This window comes from Bombina bombina, chromosome 4, assembly GCF_027579735.1.
Source record: "Bombina bombina isolate aBomBom1 chromosome 4, aBomBom1.pri, whole genome shotgun sequence".
NCBI classification, from domain to species: domain Eukaryota; kingdom Metazoa; phylum Chordata; class Amphibia; order Anura; family Bombinatoridae; genus Bombina; species Bombina bombina.
Genome location: NC_069502.1, coordinates 390,791,033 through 390,805,979, shown reverse-complemented (window position 1 = coordinate 390,805,979; position 14,947 = coordinate 390,791,033). Strand labels below are relative to the sequence as shown.

Here is a 14,947-nt window from a genome sequence, read left to right as displayed (position 1 = left end):
ATAGTAATGAAATGGTATAAATAAAGTTGGGAGAAACCCGAATAACCGCGACATCAATGACTGTAAGTTAACAATAGTCCGATGCTCATCGCACCGTACTTGACGCTCGTGTTTTTGAGGTTTTTTTTATAAATAAGGGTATCGTATTCAGATCCGCGTCAGCGATGTCTGGCGAGCATATTGACGCCGTTAAATGCACTGAGATTGACACTTTGATAAATATGCCCCCAAGTGTTAACCTCAAATAAAACAGATCAATAAAACAGTTGTATACTCACATACAGTATGTGAGTATACAACTTACAGTCTCACAGGACTTCACCTTTGGCAGCATTGATCTGTTTTATTTCAGGTTAACCCTTGAAATTCAACTGCAGCATTAATTTCCACTGAGAAGTAATCCCTGGGATCAATTATGCACATTTGGAGTTGGGATTTAGTCTCCAAGTATATTTTAATGCATTTATGTTATGTTTGGTGCAACTACATTTAGCCATTAACCAGCAAGTGCTACCCAGGTGCTACCCAGGTTTTGAAAAAAATTATAAAGTGCAATAAAACTTACCGTTGCTTTGAGGGCCTGAATCGCTTGTCTTCTCTGGAATCCCATAGATGAAATTAGTGCCACAATCTCTTCAGGAGGCTGATCCAGTGGTGTGTTCTGCACATGGGAGGAGGTTGAGGCCACAGCACCATATCCAGGTAAGATTAACGGTTCTGCAAAATCTGGAGAGAAACACAAAATATATTAAGGAAGAATGAAGGATGTATTCTGCTCTGTACATCTGTCCTTTGGATTTGCAAGTGTGATAAGAATTGAGTGGATAATATTTCAAAATCTATACTGTGAAGTAGGACAATAAAAAGAACAAAATAAAGACAAGCATGTGTATCATTAAATAAAAAGATCTGCTTTAATAATATAGATATATTGTATTATGCTCGCATGCTTATTAAGTACAGCATAATTGCTATCTGAGCATTAGTGTGGTATTGTGTTTGATACTTTCCAGTAAAGTGTTTTAATGACCTGGTTCCTCCATGTGTGCAATTATCCAGTTAAAGGCCACTTCTGCCCCAAAATTTCCTGTGTAGTACACAGCCTTGCGACAAGCGTCTAAAGGAAAGCCCATTTCTGCCAGTTGCATGACTGAAGACTCATCTATATCAGGAGCTAAAGAAAGACACAGTTGTTATGACAACAGCAGTATGTGAATGTACTTATACTATAAAACACAAAGTTAAGGGTAGTTGTACTTAAATATCTTTTTTTTTACAAAATGTAATACTACGTGACCAGTTGTAATGTAATGTCTCCATGCTAGTTAACACCACAAGTCAAAAGTCGTTACAATAAGGAATGTAATTGTGTCATTAAATTGCATTTGTTAATTACATTAGAGATTATGATAACTATTAAAGTGATATAGAATGGAAGTCATATAACAATTAAAATGTTTGCTAGCTGATAATAATCTCATAGGCTTATGCTAACCTAAGGAACTTTGGAAAAAGTCAACAAAATATTATTCCATTACAACACATCATACACAATTTTGTATAACACATATTCAAAATAAAAATGTTATATCAGAAGCAGTATGAATGCAATATATCTTGTCTTCATATAGCATAAGGTAGAAACTGTTCAAAGCTATTTGAGACAATTCATCCTCCTTAAAGGGACATTAAACACTAAATAGATTTCATGCACCTCCCTCTTATTATGGGTGCTACATTTTTGGAACCTAAGTTACACTGCAGGTATCTGAAGGAGAGTTGCTGCTCATGTGCAAACATATCAGCACTGGAATGCAGTGAAAGCTAGATTTCAATATGGCAGCAACTACAACTAGAGGGAGGCAGTGAATAACCTCAGTACTATGCTTATATAATGTATTTAGGACTAGATTACAAGTGGAGTGCAATTTATGGCTCCTGCTCGTGCATTATCTGCGCTAGAAGTAAGCTTTGTCTCAGGTGGCGTCCGAATTACAAGTTAAAAGTAAAAACATTTTGCATGAACGCTAACCCGGCACCCAAAAAACAAAGTTAGAATATTGCGACCGCATTAACATATTCCTCCATAGAACAAACTAACACCCTATTCACGCACAAACCCAATCACATTTTCTCAGGTATGCTAAACCAGACATGAAAATATGAATAATTCACATTCCAATGTTCTTCATATAGCACATGTTCTATTCATTCATAAATACATCATTCTAGATATATCTGATGTTTTTTTTGTAAAATATATATCTATACCTTAATTTATATATATATATATATATATATATATATATATATATATATATATATATATATATATATATATATATATGAATGAATATCTATTTAAAAATACTTAGAACATATTCCCCTATGTGAAGAACATAGGAATGTTACAGTAAATACATAGTTAAAAACTTTATTTAATATGAATATTGCATAAATATGATTTTAAGTGTTTTCATCTAATTGACTGCAAAGGGTTCCAATGCCTTACATATACTGTATGTATATGTGTGTGCATATGTATTTATATGTGTACAAATGTCTGTAAAAATATAAATACACATATAAATGCATAAATACATTATATATAAATACATATATATATATATATATATATATATATATACATATACACACACACACATATATACATGTGTATGTATTTATCTCCATGTTAAAGCCCTTTGCAGTCTTTTTTCACTTGAGAACTTATATCTTCACATTTTGTGCAAAATATTTTATTAACAGTGTTATTATGATTGTAACTGTACTTTTAAATGTGTTTTCAAAGCATTTTTTTGCACTTTTTTGTCTTGTGTAACAGTTAACCAGAGCTCTGAAGATGCACTAACCCGATAAGCATAAATTACGATAACACTAGAAAAGAAGAATGAGGGGCTGGTGAAATTGCCAATAGCCTTCCAAGGGTCACCATTGTATCTGTTGTAAAAGCTGGAGGATCTCTACTCCTAGCTGCCTTACACATAGGAAATTTCCATTCTTCTGAAAAAAGCATGCTCTTGGATGGGTTAAAATAAATTTGCTTCATAATTCTGGGGACCTAAAGTATAAAATGGCAGAAACTGCCCTCATGTTATTTAGTATCATCTATTAGGCTCTATAAAATCCATGCTATGAGTACCAGCTTTATGCTATGGGGGCCAAATTATCATTATGCGGACAGACATCGATAAATGCTGATAGCATACGCTGTCTGCATTTATCATTGCACAAGCATTTCTCATGAAATGCTTGTGCAATACCGCCCCCTGTACATTCGTGGCCAATCGCCCAATAGCAGGGGGTGTCAATCAACCCGGTCGTATCCGATCGGGCTAATTGCTGTCTGCCGCCTCAGAAGTTAAGGAGCAGCACCATTTGGGCCTTGATAAATCGGCCCCTATGTGTTTTCTTGTATCCATAAATTGAGGGGGAAAAGTAAACAAAGGAGAAGATTTAAATTGGTAAGTCTTTATTCAAAAAACTATTTGGTGAAAGTGAGTGAACATTTAAAACCCAAGTTATTGAAAACTCTAATAAAATTAGCATAAGCTACCTAGCAGTTTTTAGCTTACACAAGAATGCTTAAACATCCAAGATTGCCAGGTTTTCTGGGTAAAAAAAACAAGCAAAGTTTTTATATCTAGAACAAAATCAACTTTAGAGGTGAGCACTTTCCTTGCCCCAAATGAGCTGCCTGGAATCTGTGGTAATCCAAATGGATTCCTAAAAACATCTCCGTTAGGATTATTTGTCAACCACAAGTTAAGGGACAACCTAATTTTATGGACATAAGAATATTTTTGGATAAATGAATATGGCTGTGATCCAACAGAGACAAGAAACAGTAGCAAATTGCAGAAAGACATCTGAAGAACAAGGTAACTGCATTGTTTTAAATTACCTGGAAACTACTGTTAGATAACATTTGAAATAAACAGAGCCCATCTGAGGGGAAAACAAGACTGGCTGAATAAACAGATATGCCAAATTATATTGTTTTTTTTATCTGCCAAATACTAGAAATTATTGTTCTACAGCAAAATCTGGGAAACTGAAAATGATCTGGACGGATAAAAACAGTCAGATAAGAATCCTTGATGTAAAAGGATGTCAAGAACTGACCACATTCCAGTTGAACAATGACTTAAGTGAATTCCAGATGAGACTGTAAAATGTAATACATATGCTAAGACCAGCTAGAGAGCTAGGCACATTGTAGCATCCATTATCATGTCAGCCCTAGAGTTCTGGGACTTTTTCAAGGCATGTAGTTGGATTGAACAGGTAGCAACACTAAAACCCCCTGAGTGAGTTATAGTCTTACCATGAGTAGTTTTCTTTCTAAAAGAACTGCATATTTATTCTTGTGTTTTGAAAAAAATAAGCAAAACTTAAAAAATGTGTTAATGTGAAGTCATATAGCTCTCTAATGCCTAAGCTTATGTGTGTCTGCCATGAGGAAGGTTCTATTAATTTAAAGCCTCTAGAGCAACAGAAAGCATGCTGAGCTATTAGTGATCACAGCAAACACTCCCTGACTGAACTGCACAATTTAAGTGGGTCACAAAACAATTTTGATGCTCTCTATGATACAAGATATACCCTTGGACTCCTGACCAGCATAAGTGAATACACTAATCTCTCTGTCCCCAGGGACAACCTCTATCCAAGAAATAATAAAAATGCAGCAAGTTAGAACACTTTAGGCACAGGAACAGCAATAATAAAAACCTGCATGGAAATACTTAAAGGGACATTAAACACTAAATACATGCTAGATAGAATGATGCATTCAAAGAAAAGTCTGTAAAACACTGGGAGCTGCCATGTTGTAACTTGTGTTACCTTCTCTGCTGTGGCCAATTAGGGTCAGTTATAAATAGGTCACTAGAGTGTGCAGCCAATGGTTGTGCTGGATTTAACAGTGTTCTGCACTTCCATTTCTAACAGGAACTGAAAAGCTCACAAATTCAGAATGGAATTACAGGCAAAGAGGAAAAAATAAATTATGAAAGTATATTGCAGAGTTGTTTTATTATATACAATGTATCATTTTATATTACCATCTCAAAGTGTTTAATGTCCCTTTAATGTACATAAAACTAGGAATATGAATGAACAGTCTGGAACCTTTGCCACTAATAAGACCCCAAAGGCTAATAGAACCTAAAGCTTATCAAAGATCTGTCCGGATTAGAAAGGATGACAGGCAATTCATAAGACGCAAGACTAGGGTTGCCAGGTGTCCTCCACAAAAATACCGAACACCCATGAAAAAACTGCGGGGGGGGGGGGAAGATTAGTTTGCGGTGAAATTTACTGAAAGAGAGAGCTAGATTATAAATATATATATATACATATATATATATATATACATATATACACACACATATATATATACATACACATACAATATATACACACACACACACAGTATATACACAGTATATATTTCTAATTATTTATGCACATGTAGCTCCTCACACTGTCAGATTTACACACAGTCATACACAACCTTAAAGCTTCACACTGGTTTGCTTATTTATAGTCTCTCACACCTAACTACACACACATGCTGTCAGCCTAACAAAGCACACTCAAACATGCACATATATACATACACTGTCACAGACATTCAGTCAGACATACACAGACTGCCTCACATATAGTGTCACACAGTGGCGTCACTAGGGTTGGTGTCACCCGGTGCGGTAAGTTATGGTGTCACCCCCCCTCCCCCCAGAAAGCAGACACACACAAACACAAAAGCTCAGGCACACACACACACAAACACTTAGACACACTCAGACACACTTAAAAACACACTCAGATGCACACACAAATACTTGGAAACACACTCACACACACACACAAACACTCAGACACACAGACATACAAAAAAGCACTCAGACACACACACACAAAAACACACACACAAAAACACTCAGACACACACACAAAAACATTTAGACACACACACAAAAGCACTCAAACACATACACACACACACACACACACACACACAAAAGCACTCAGATACACACACACAAAAACACACACACAAAAACACTCAGACACACGCACAAAAACACTCAGACACATACACACACATAAAAACACTCAGACACACACACACAAAAATTCAGACACACACACATACAAAATATGTAAACTGCACTGCATTAATTATAAAGCTCATGTCTAGCTCCCTGGCTCAGCAGCGCATCAAATGAAAGATAAACAGAGCACTCTAAAAATAAATCACTAAAGAAAAGGTTTAGGCGTGCAAACTATCGGCTAGATTATGAGTTTGGCGTTAGCATTAAAAAGCAGCGTTAAGAGGTCCTAACGCTGCTTTTCAACACCCCGCTGGTATTACAAGTTTGGCAGGTACAGGTGTACCACTCACTTTTCTTCCGTGACTTTTTCATACCGCAAATCCCCTTACGTCAATTGCGTATCCTATCTTTTTAATGGGATTTGCCTAGCGCTGGTATTACGAATCTTGGAAGAAGTGAGCGGTACAGCCTCTACCTCCAACTTAGACTCCTACCGCATTTAAAAGTCAGTAGTTAAGAGTTTTATGGGCTAACGCCGGAACATAAAGCTCTTGACTAAAGTGCTACAAAGTACACTAACACCCATAAACTACCTATTAACCCCTAAACCGAGGCCCCCCCACATAGCAAAACACTAAAATAAAAATGTTTAACCCCTATTCTGCCGACCAGACATCGCCGCCACTTACATTATACCTATGAACCCCTAATCTGCTGCCCCTAACATCGCCGACACCTACATTATATTTATTAACCCCTAATCTGCCGCCCCAAACGTCGAAGACACCTACCTAAAATTATTAACCCCTAATCTGCCGACCGGACATCGCCGCCACTTTAATAAATGTATTAACCCCTAAACCGCCGCATTCCCGCCTCGCAAACACTAGTTAAATTATATTAACCCCTAATCTGCCCCCCAACCTACCTACAATTATTAACCCCTAATCGTCCGACCCCAACGTCGCCGCTACTATAATAAAGTTATTAACCCCTAAACCTAAGTCTAACCCTAACCCCCGCCCTAACTTAAATATAATTTAAATTAAACGAAATTAATTTAACATAATTAAATAAATTAATCCTATTTAAAACTAAATACTTACCGATAAAATAAACCCTAAGTTAGCTACAATATAACTAATAGTTACATTGTAGCTAGCTTAGGGTTTATATTTATTTTACAGGCAACTTTGTATTTATTTTAACTAGGTACAATAGTTATTAACTATTTAATAACTACCTAGCTAAAATAAGTACAAAATTACCTGTAAAATAAATCCTAACCTAAGTTATAATTACACCTAACACTACACTATCATTAAACTAATTACCTAAACTACCTACAATTAATTACAATTACATTAAACTAAATTACAGAAAAAACAAACACTAAATTACAGAAAAAAAAAGAATTTCAAGAATTTTAAACTAATTACACCTAATCTAATCCCCCTAATAAAATAAAAAAGCCCCCCAAAATAATAAAATTTCCCTACCCTACACTAAATTACAAATAGCCCTTAAAAGGGCCTTTTGCGGGGCATTGCCCCAAAGTAATCAGCTCTTTTACCAGCCCTTAAAAGGGCTTTTTGCGGGGCATTGGCCCAAAGTAATCAGCTCTTTTACCTGTAAAAAAAAAATACAATACCCCCCCAACATTAAAACCCACCACCCACATACGCCTACTCTAAAACCCACCCAATCCCCCCTTAAAAAAACCTAACACTAACCCCCTGAAGATCACCCTACCTTGAGCTGTCTTCACCCAGCCAGGCCGAAGTCTTCATCCAATCCGGCAAGAAGAGGTCCTCCAGAGGGTCCGAAGTCTTCATCCTATCCGGGAAGAAGAGGACATCCAGACCGGAAGAAGTCTTCATCCAAGCGGCATCTTCTTTCTTCATCCTTCCGGAGCGGAGCGGCACCATCTTGAAGACCTCCGACGCGGAACATCCTTCTTGACCGACGACTAGACGACAAATGATGGTTCCTTTAAATGACGTCATCCAAGATGGCGTCCCTCGAATTCTGATTGGCTGATAGGATTCTATCAACCAATCGGAATTAAGGTAGGAAAAATACGATTGGCTGATCCAATCAGCCAATCGGATTGACCTTGCATTCTATTGGCTGATCGGAACAGCCAATAGAATGCAAGGTCAATCCGATTGGCTTATTGGATCAACCAATCGGATTGAACTTCAATCCGATTGGCTGATTGAATCAGCCAATTGGATTTTTCCTACCTTAATTCCGATTGGCTGATAGAATCCTATCAGCCAATCGGAATTCGAGGGACGCCATCTTGGATGACGTCATTTAAATGAACCGTCATTCGTCATCTAGTCGTCGGTCAAGGAGGATGTTCCGCGTCGGAGGTCTTCAAGATGATGCCGCTCCGCTCCGGAAGGATGAAGAAAGAAGATGCCGCTTGGATGAAGCCTTCTTCCGGTCTGGATGTCCTCTTCTGCCCGGATAGGATGAAGACTTCGGACCCTCTGGAGGACCTCTTCTTGCCGGATTGGATGAAGACTTCGGCCCAGCTGGGTGAAGACGGCTCAAGGTAGGGTGATCTGCAGGGGGTTAGTGTTAGTTTTTTTAAGGGGGGATTGGGTGGGTTTTAGAGTAGGGGTATGTGGGTGGTGGGTTTTAATGTTGGGGGGTATTGTATTTTTTTTACAGGTAAAAGAGCTGATTACTTTGGGGCAATGCCCTGCAAAAAGCCCTTTTAAGGGCTGGTAAAAGAGCTGATTACTTTGGGGCAATGCCCTGCAAAAGGCCCTTTTTTAAGGGCTATTTGTAATTTAGTGTAGGGTAGGGAATTTTATTATTTTGGGGGGCTTTTTTATTTTATTAGGGGGATTAGATTAGGTGTAATTACTTTAAAATATTGTAATTTCTTTTTTATTTTCTGTAATTTAGTGGGGTTTTTTTTCGTAATTTAGTTTATTTAATTTAATTGTATTTAATTGTAGGTAGCTTAGATAATGAATTTAATTATAGAGTAGTGTTAGCTGTAATTGTAACTTAGGTTAGGGTTTATTTTACAGGTATATTTGTATTTATTTTATCTAGGTAGTTATTAAATAGTTAATAACTATTTAATAACTATTGTGCCTAGTTAAAATAAATACAAAGTTGCCTGTAAAATAAAAATAAATCCTAAAATAGCTACAATGTAACTATTAGTTATATTGTAGCTATATTAGGGTTTATTTTATAGGTAAGTATTTAGTTTTAAATAGGAATAATTTATTTAATTATAGTAATTTTATTTAGATTTATTAAAAATAGATTTAAGTTAGGGGGGTGTTAGGGTTAGACTTAGGTTTAGGGGTTAATACATTTAATATAGTAGCGGCAACGTTGGGGGCGGCAGATTAGGGGTTAATAATTGTAGGTAGGTGGCATTTTATAGTGTTTGCGAGGCGGGAGTGCGGCGGTTTAGGGGTTAATACATTTATTATAGTGGCGGCGAGGTCCGGTCGACAGATTAGGGGTTAATAATTGTAGGTAGGTGGCAGCGACGTTGGGGGCGGAAGATTAGGGGTTAATAAATATAATGTAGGTGTCGGCGATGATAGGGGCAGCAGATTTGGGGTTCATAGGTATAATGTAGGTGGCGGCGGTGTCCGGAGCGGCAGATTAGGGGTTAATAATATAATGCAGGTGGCGAGGATGTCGGGGGCGGCAGATTAGGGGTTAATAAGTGTAAGGTTAGGGGTGTTTAGACTCGGGGTTCATGTTAGGGTGTTAGGTTTTTTTCCAGCCGTCTCAACCCCATTGTTTCCTATGGGTAGATCGTGTACGAGCATGTTTTAGCCAGCTTACCGCTACCGTAAGCAACGCTGGTATTACAGTGAGAAGTGGCGCTAAATTTGCTCAACGCTCACTTTTCTGAGGCTACGCAGCCATTCAGAAAACTTGTAATACCAGCGTTGTTTAAAGTGAGCACTGGAAAAAAAAAGGCTCTTTAGCAACGCAAGTTTTTACCGACAAAACTCGTAATCTAGCAGTATGAAAATTCTGCTCACTGACTCTGTTCCAAGTCTGTCAGTGCACAGCCCCGGACCGCATGCCTACTGCTTCTTATGGCCAAGCACCTCTGCTCTCTGCCCACCCCCAGACCCCCGCCTGCCCTTCCTACCTCTTCAGTGTGCACTTAGTGTACCGTAACCGTACCTGTCTGGTGGGCATCATACATGGCTCTTTCACTTTAGAGACAGTGTCAGACAGTCATGCGGTCAGGTGCCAGGCATCCCCCTCATGATTTCCCAGTTCCCGTTTAGAGAGACAGCACAGCAGTAAGTGACTCCACTGCTCCACACGTCACTGAGCAGTGAGCACAGATAGGCAGGCAGGTTTAGGCTAGCAGCGCAACTTTGCAAGCCCCACGGCACGCCCACAACATTCATAGTGAAATTGGGCAGGGGAAGAGCAAAGTACAAACAAGCAAAAGCAGCCGGGAAAACTATTTGTGGAAATTGCAGCGCTGGCTCAAGGGGCAAAAAAATTAAGTGTCTACAACTTCCCCAGTCCCACTAATGTTCACAAATGCTGGCCCCTCTAATAAAAAAATATATGCATCTCTACATTGTATTTCTTTGAATTTCAATAAAATGTAAAAAAAAAAAAAAAATTGGTGGTGTCACCCCCTGGAGGGTGTCACCCGGGTGCGGCCCGCACCCCCCTAGTGACGCCACTGGTGTCACACATACACAGTCACACACACTGTCACACACACACACTGTCACACACACACACACACACTGTCACACATACAGTTACACACACACACACAAACACTGCCACCCATACAGTTACACACAATGTCACACACACACTGTCACACATACAGTGATACACACTGTCACATACACACACAGTTACACACACACAGCCACACATACAGTTACACACAATGCCACACACACACACTGTCACACATACAGTGATACACACTGTCACATACACACACAGTTACACACACACACAGCCACACATACAGTTACACACACACAGCCACACATAAAGTTACACACACACACACAAACACAGTACATGTGATCATAGTTGTAAAAAGTGTATTCATATAACAGTGGTTATGCAAAATAGGGGAGTGGGTAATAAAGGATAATTTTTTTAAAATAATTATTATTTTCAAGTAGACTTTCCCTTTCTCCCAAAGAAGTGCTGTTCAGGAGAGGAACTGTAAAAACGTCTACCTTTAAAAGCTCCTCTAGGGCATAATGAACACACAGGTGCAGAATTTATACAATAAATTGACATAGAAGTTAAATTTAAATGGCATGATTCAGATAGAGTATTAAATAAAAATAACACTTCTATTTACTTCACTTAAGAAATGTACCTTTTTCTCGTGGCATCCTTTGCTAAAATGAGCATGTCTAGATATTCTCATGCATCTGCCTTGAGATATTCGTGCATCTGCCTTGAGAATTTGAGATATCGTTTTTTCTGGTAAACGTTTTATGCTTGTAGGTAGTAAATGTAAACCTTACAGGACTGCGCAGAATTAGACTGCACCTGCATGCACTGCCTCAGTCGCACTCGCAAACACCATGTGCAGCGCAGCCCACGGGTCTTTCTTGCTGTCGTGACGTCATGTGCGTGATCACCTGATGTCCGACAGTCTCACACAGGCAGCATGCACAGCGCAGGCTGAGGAATCAGGATGTGCAAGTGCGGAGTCCTGCTGCAGCCACTACAGCTGACTCAGAGACAACTAGTAGGGATAAAAATTAAAAACGCATTTTAGCTACCTAAGGCTACGTCCGGCTTTTTGAAAATAATATTACTGGGCAGTAACCTTAAATACCAGACAGTCCGGTCTAATACCGGACACCTGGCAACCCTACACAAGACACAGAGCAGGATTAGAGTGATTAATGAAACAATTATATTTCAGATGGCTCTGCAAACGCACTTCTTTATTGAAGTGGAATAAGAATAAAACACTTTAGGATATTAGGAACCACTTAAATAAGAATAAAATCACAAATAAGTGTAATTTATCTTTCTTGAAGTAGAATGTGTTCATTTCAACACGTTATTCTGCCAACATTCAGCCAAATTAGAAGTGGAGCGCAAAATTAGTGCTCCAATTTGTAATACCAGCACATGCAAATGTGCGCTTGTATTACAGGTGAGGTGCAATGCGATTGTGCAATGCCTTGTGTTTGCATTGCACTGAAGCACTCTGCTCACAAGACCTTGCTTCCATAGGCTCCAAAGGGAGCAACGCTCTCATGTTGTGATATACGGCATGAGAACTAGCGCAGGGAAGGGGGTAAGTCGCGCAGCAAATGTAAATATATATATATGTATGTTTTTATATGTGATAATATACACATATTTACACATAAATATATATATGTATATAAGCATATACAAAAATACTTACAGGGAACACACAGTTCCCATAGACTACAAAGTAAAGGCACTTTTCAGTGCCTTTTTTTTTTCTAACACCCCACAGCCGCCAACTTTAGCCCCCAAAAACTGCTAAGTGCAGTTTTTAAAAAGAGATCTGATCCCTGGTTAATTTTATAAGCGCTAATTTCTGCCGTGAGCTTGCAGTAGAAATAACCAGCCACTTGAAATGGCTGGTTACTTATCGTTACTTATTGAATTTGCCCATTTTCGAAGGCGCCATAACTTAGCGCTCCACTTCTAATTTAGCCCTTTGTATTTTAATTTCTAAATGGCTTGTAGAAAAAAAAGTTGCTGTGTCAATATTTATCCACTTTGATTTTTTTTTGTTAAAATTTACATGTAAACTGTATTCATCAAGCTTGTACCGATGATCTTATGTGACAAGGCAGAGCTACTTAAATTTAATAGATGTGTTTATAACAGAGCAATAATGGCTAGAGTGCATTAAAAGAGTACAGTTTCTAGGCAAAATATGATTTGTTGTATGAAAACAAGTGTGTCTCAGGCCAGTTATTTACTCTATGGCAAAACAAAAGCAATTGGTTGCTAATTATATAAATGCAAATATGCTACCTCAGGTTTAATGCCTTGTTGGTGAAAATAACACAATAAGACCTAGATTGCAAGTGAAGCACCAAAATACTAGCGCTGTTCTGCGTTAACATTGCTTGAGCATAATCAGTAGTGCTCCCATATTACAAGCTCAAAGTTATTTTTCAGCACTTGAGCATTAGCTTAGGGCTCACTTACATCTGCTTGTGCGATAGAGCAGGTGCACTAAATCCCTAGTAAAATTCATATTGGATACTGCTCAAATGCTAAGCCAATGGAGCGAAAGTAGTGAGGTAGCGCATGCAATTCTGTGCTATACGATTAATAATGATGGTTTACTCAAGTCTTAAAGGGTTATTGTACACTAGATTATACTTGTAGGTGATTCATTTATATAGGCCATCTGGGAATGTTATTGTATCAATGTATAGTTTTGCTTATTTTTTTTTTATATTTGCTGTTTTATTGAAAACTTAGATATTGACAATACAAATTTTAAGAGCATCAACATAATAATGGATCATAGGAGTGTATAACAACAGTTTGAAGCTGATGACCATATACTCGGTTGCAGCTATGTGAACAGTTAGTCAATGTCCTTAATATAGATTTTTCGGATGGTCCCTTGGAGGGTCAGACAAACAAGGCATTAACTAATTCAAACGGAACATAAGCTAGCCATGTTCCTGACTTCAACAAAAAATAAACAAAACAATAAAATTATATAACAAGTAAACAAACATTTCGATCATCGAACAGTCTAACATTTTGATTCTGCAAGATATCTTCAGGTTCAAAACTGAATCTTAATACGAGAGATCACAATAGCACAGTGTGTTCCGTCATCTGCAAGGTGGGTACCCATACAGCACGTGTTATCGTGTGTGTAGAATGTGTATAAAATGATAGTTATCTTGTCTATTTGATAACTATGGAGGCGTCAGTATAGCGTGGAGAGACTCCTGCCAAATGAACTTGACATTTAAAAAGGTATCAATTTTATTACGGCACAGGTAGCCATACTGTTGTAAGGTAAACTGCTCTTCTACTTCCTATAGCCACATTGCTTTAGATAGGACCAAAGGCTTTTTCCAATGTCGGGCTATTAGTTTCCTCGCACTGTTGAGGCCTATTTGTAACACTAGTAATTTTAGATGGCATGTCAGTTTGGGTAGATCGTTCAATAGGGCAATGTTTGGGCTCAATGTGAGTTCAGCTGAAATGCTCTGTTTGAAGTGCTGTTCTACTATCTTCCAGAGTGGGCTAACCCTAGTGCACCGCCACCACATATGTATTAAGCTTCCATGCCCTCCACAACCTCGCCAGCATCTGTCAGACGTGTTCGGGTAAATACTGCTCAGTTTTGACGGCGTCAAATACCACCAAAGGAGAATTTTATAATTAAGTTCTAATATTTCAGGTGATGTCGAGGATTTTTTGATTGACTTAAAAATATTGGCCCAATTATTCTGTTCTATGTGTGTAGCTATGTCTAAGTTCCATTTAGCTGTATACGGTGGTAGGGTGTCACTAGAGTTCCTAATTAGGAGTTTACGGGATAATGAGAGTGTTCCCCTCGGTATAATCCTTCCATGGCATATTAATTCAAATGTGGTAGGTGTTCTCAGTAGATCTGCCTTGAATGGAGAGGTGGTTTTGCTTCTATTTTAATAACATTCTGCTGATTTTCAGACCAAGCCCAAAAGTATCAGATGTAGACTCAAGTCTACAGATTCCTGCTTTCACCTGTTTGTGTAATGGGTCTTTTCATATGCAGGGGAGGGGGTAGTGTCTGTACTTCCTCATCAACAGTGCTAAACTGGGAGCTTCCAAGTAAGGTTTTATACTGGAGTTTT

The 14,947-nt window shown here is 38.3% G+C and overlaps 1 protein-coding gene across 1 annotated transcript in view; it reads right to left on the bottom strand.

Annotated features, from left to right (window-relative positions):
* The window catches only part of USP13 (ubiquitin specific peptidase 13), a 342,814-nt gene that overhangs the window by 54,671 nt on the left and 273,196 nt on the right, over positions 1 to 14,947 (bottom strand). Inside the window, exons 17-18 of the mRNA XM_053710167.1 lie at positions 1,031 to 1,174; positions 566 to 726 (exon numbers count right to left, since the gene is read on the bottom strand). Of these exons, the coding sequence (XP_053566142.1) occupies positions 566 to 726; positions 1,031 to 1,174 (305 nt within the window). The remainder of the gene's footprint in view (positions 1 to 565; positions 727 to 1,030; positions 1,175 to 14,947) is intronic.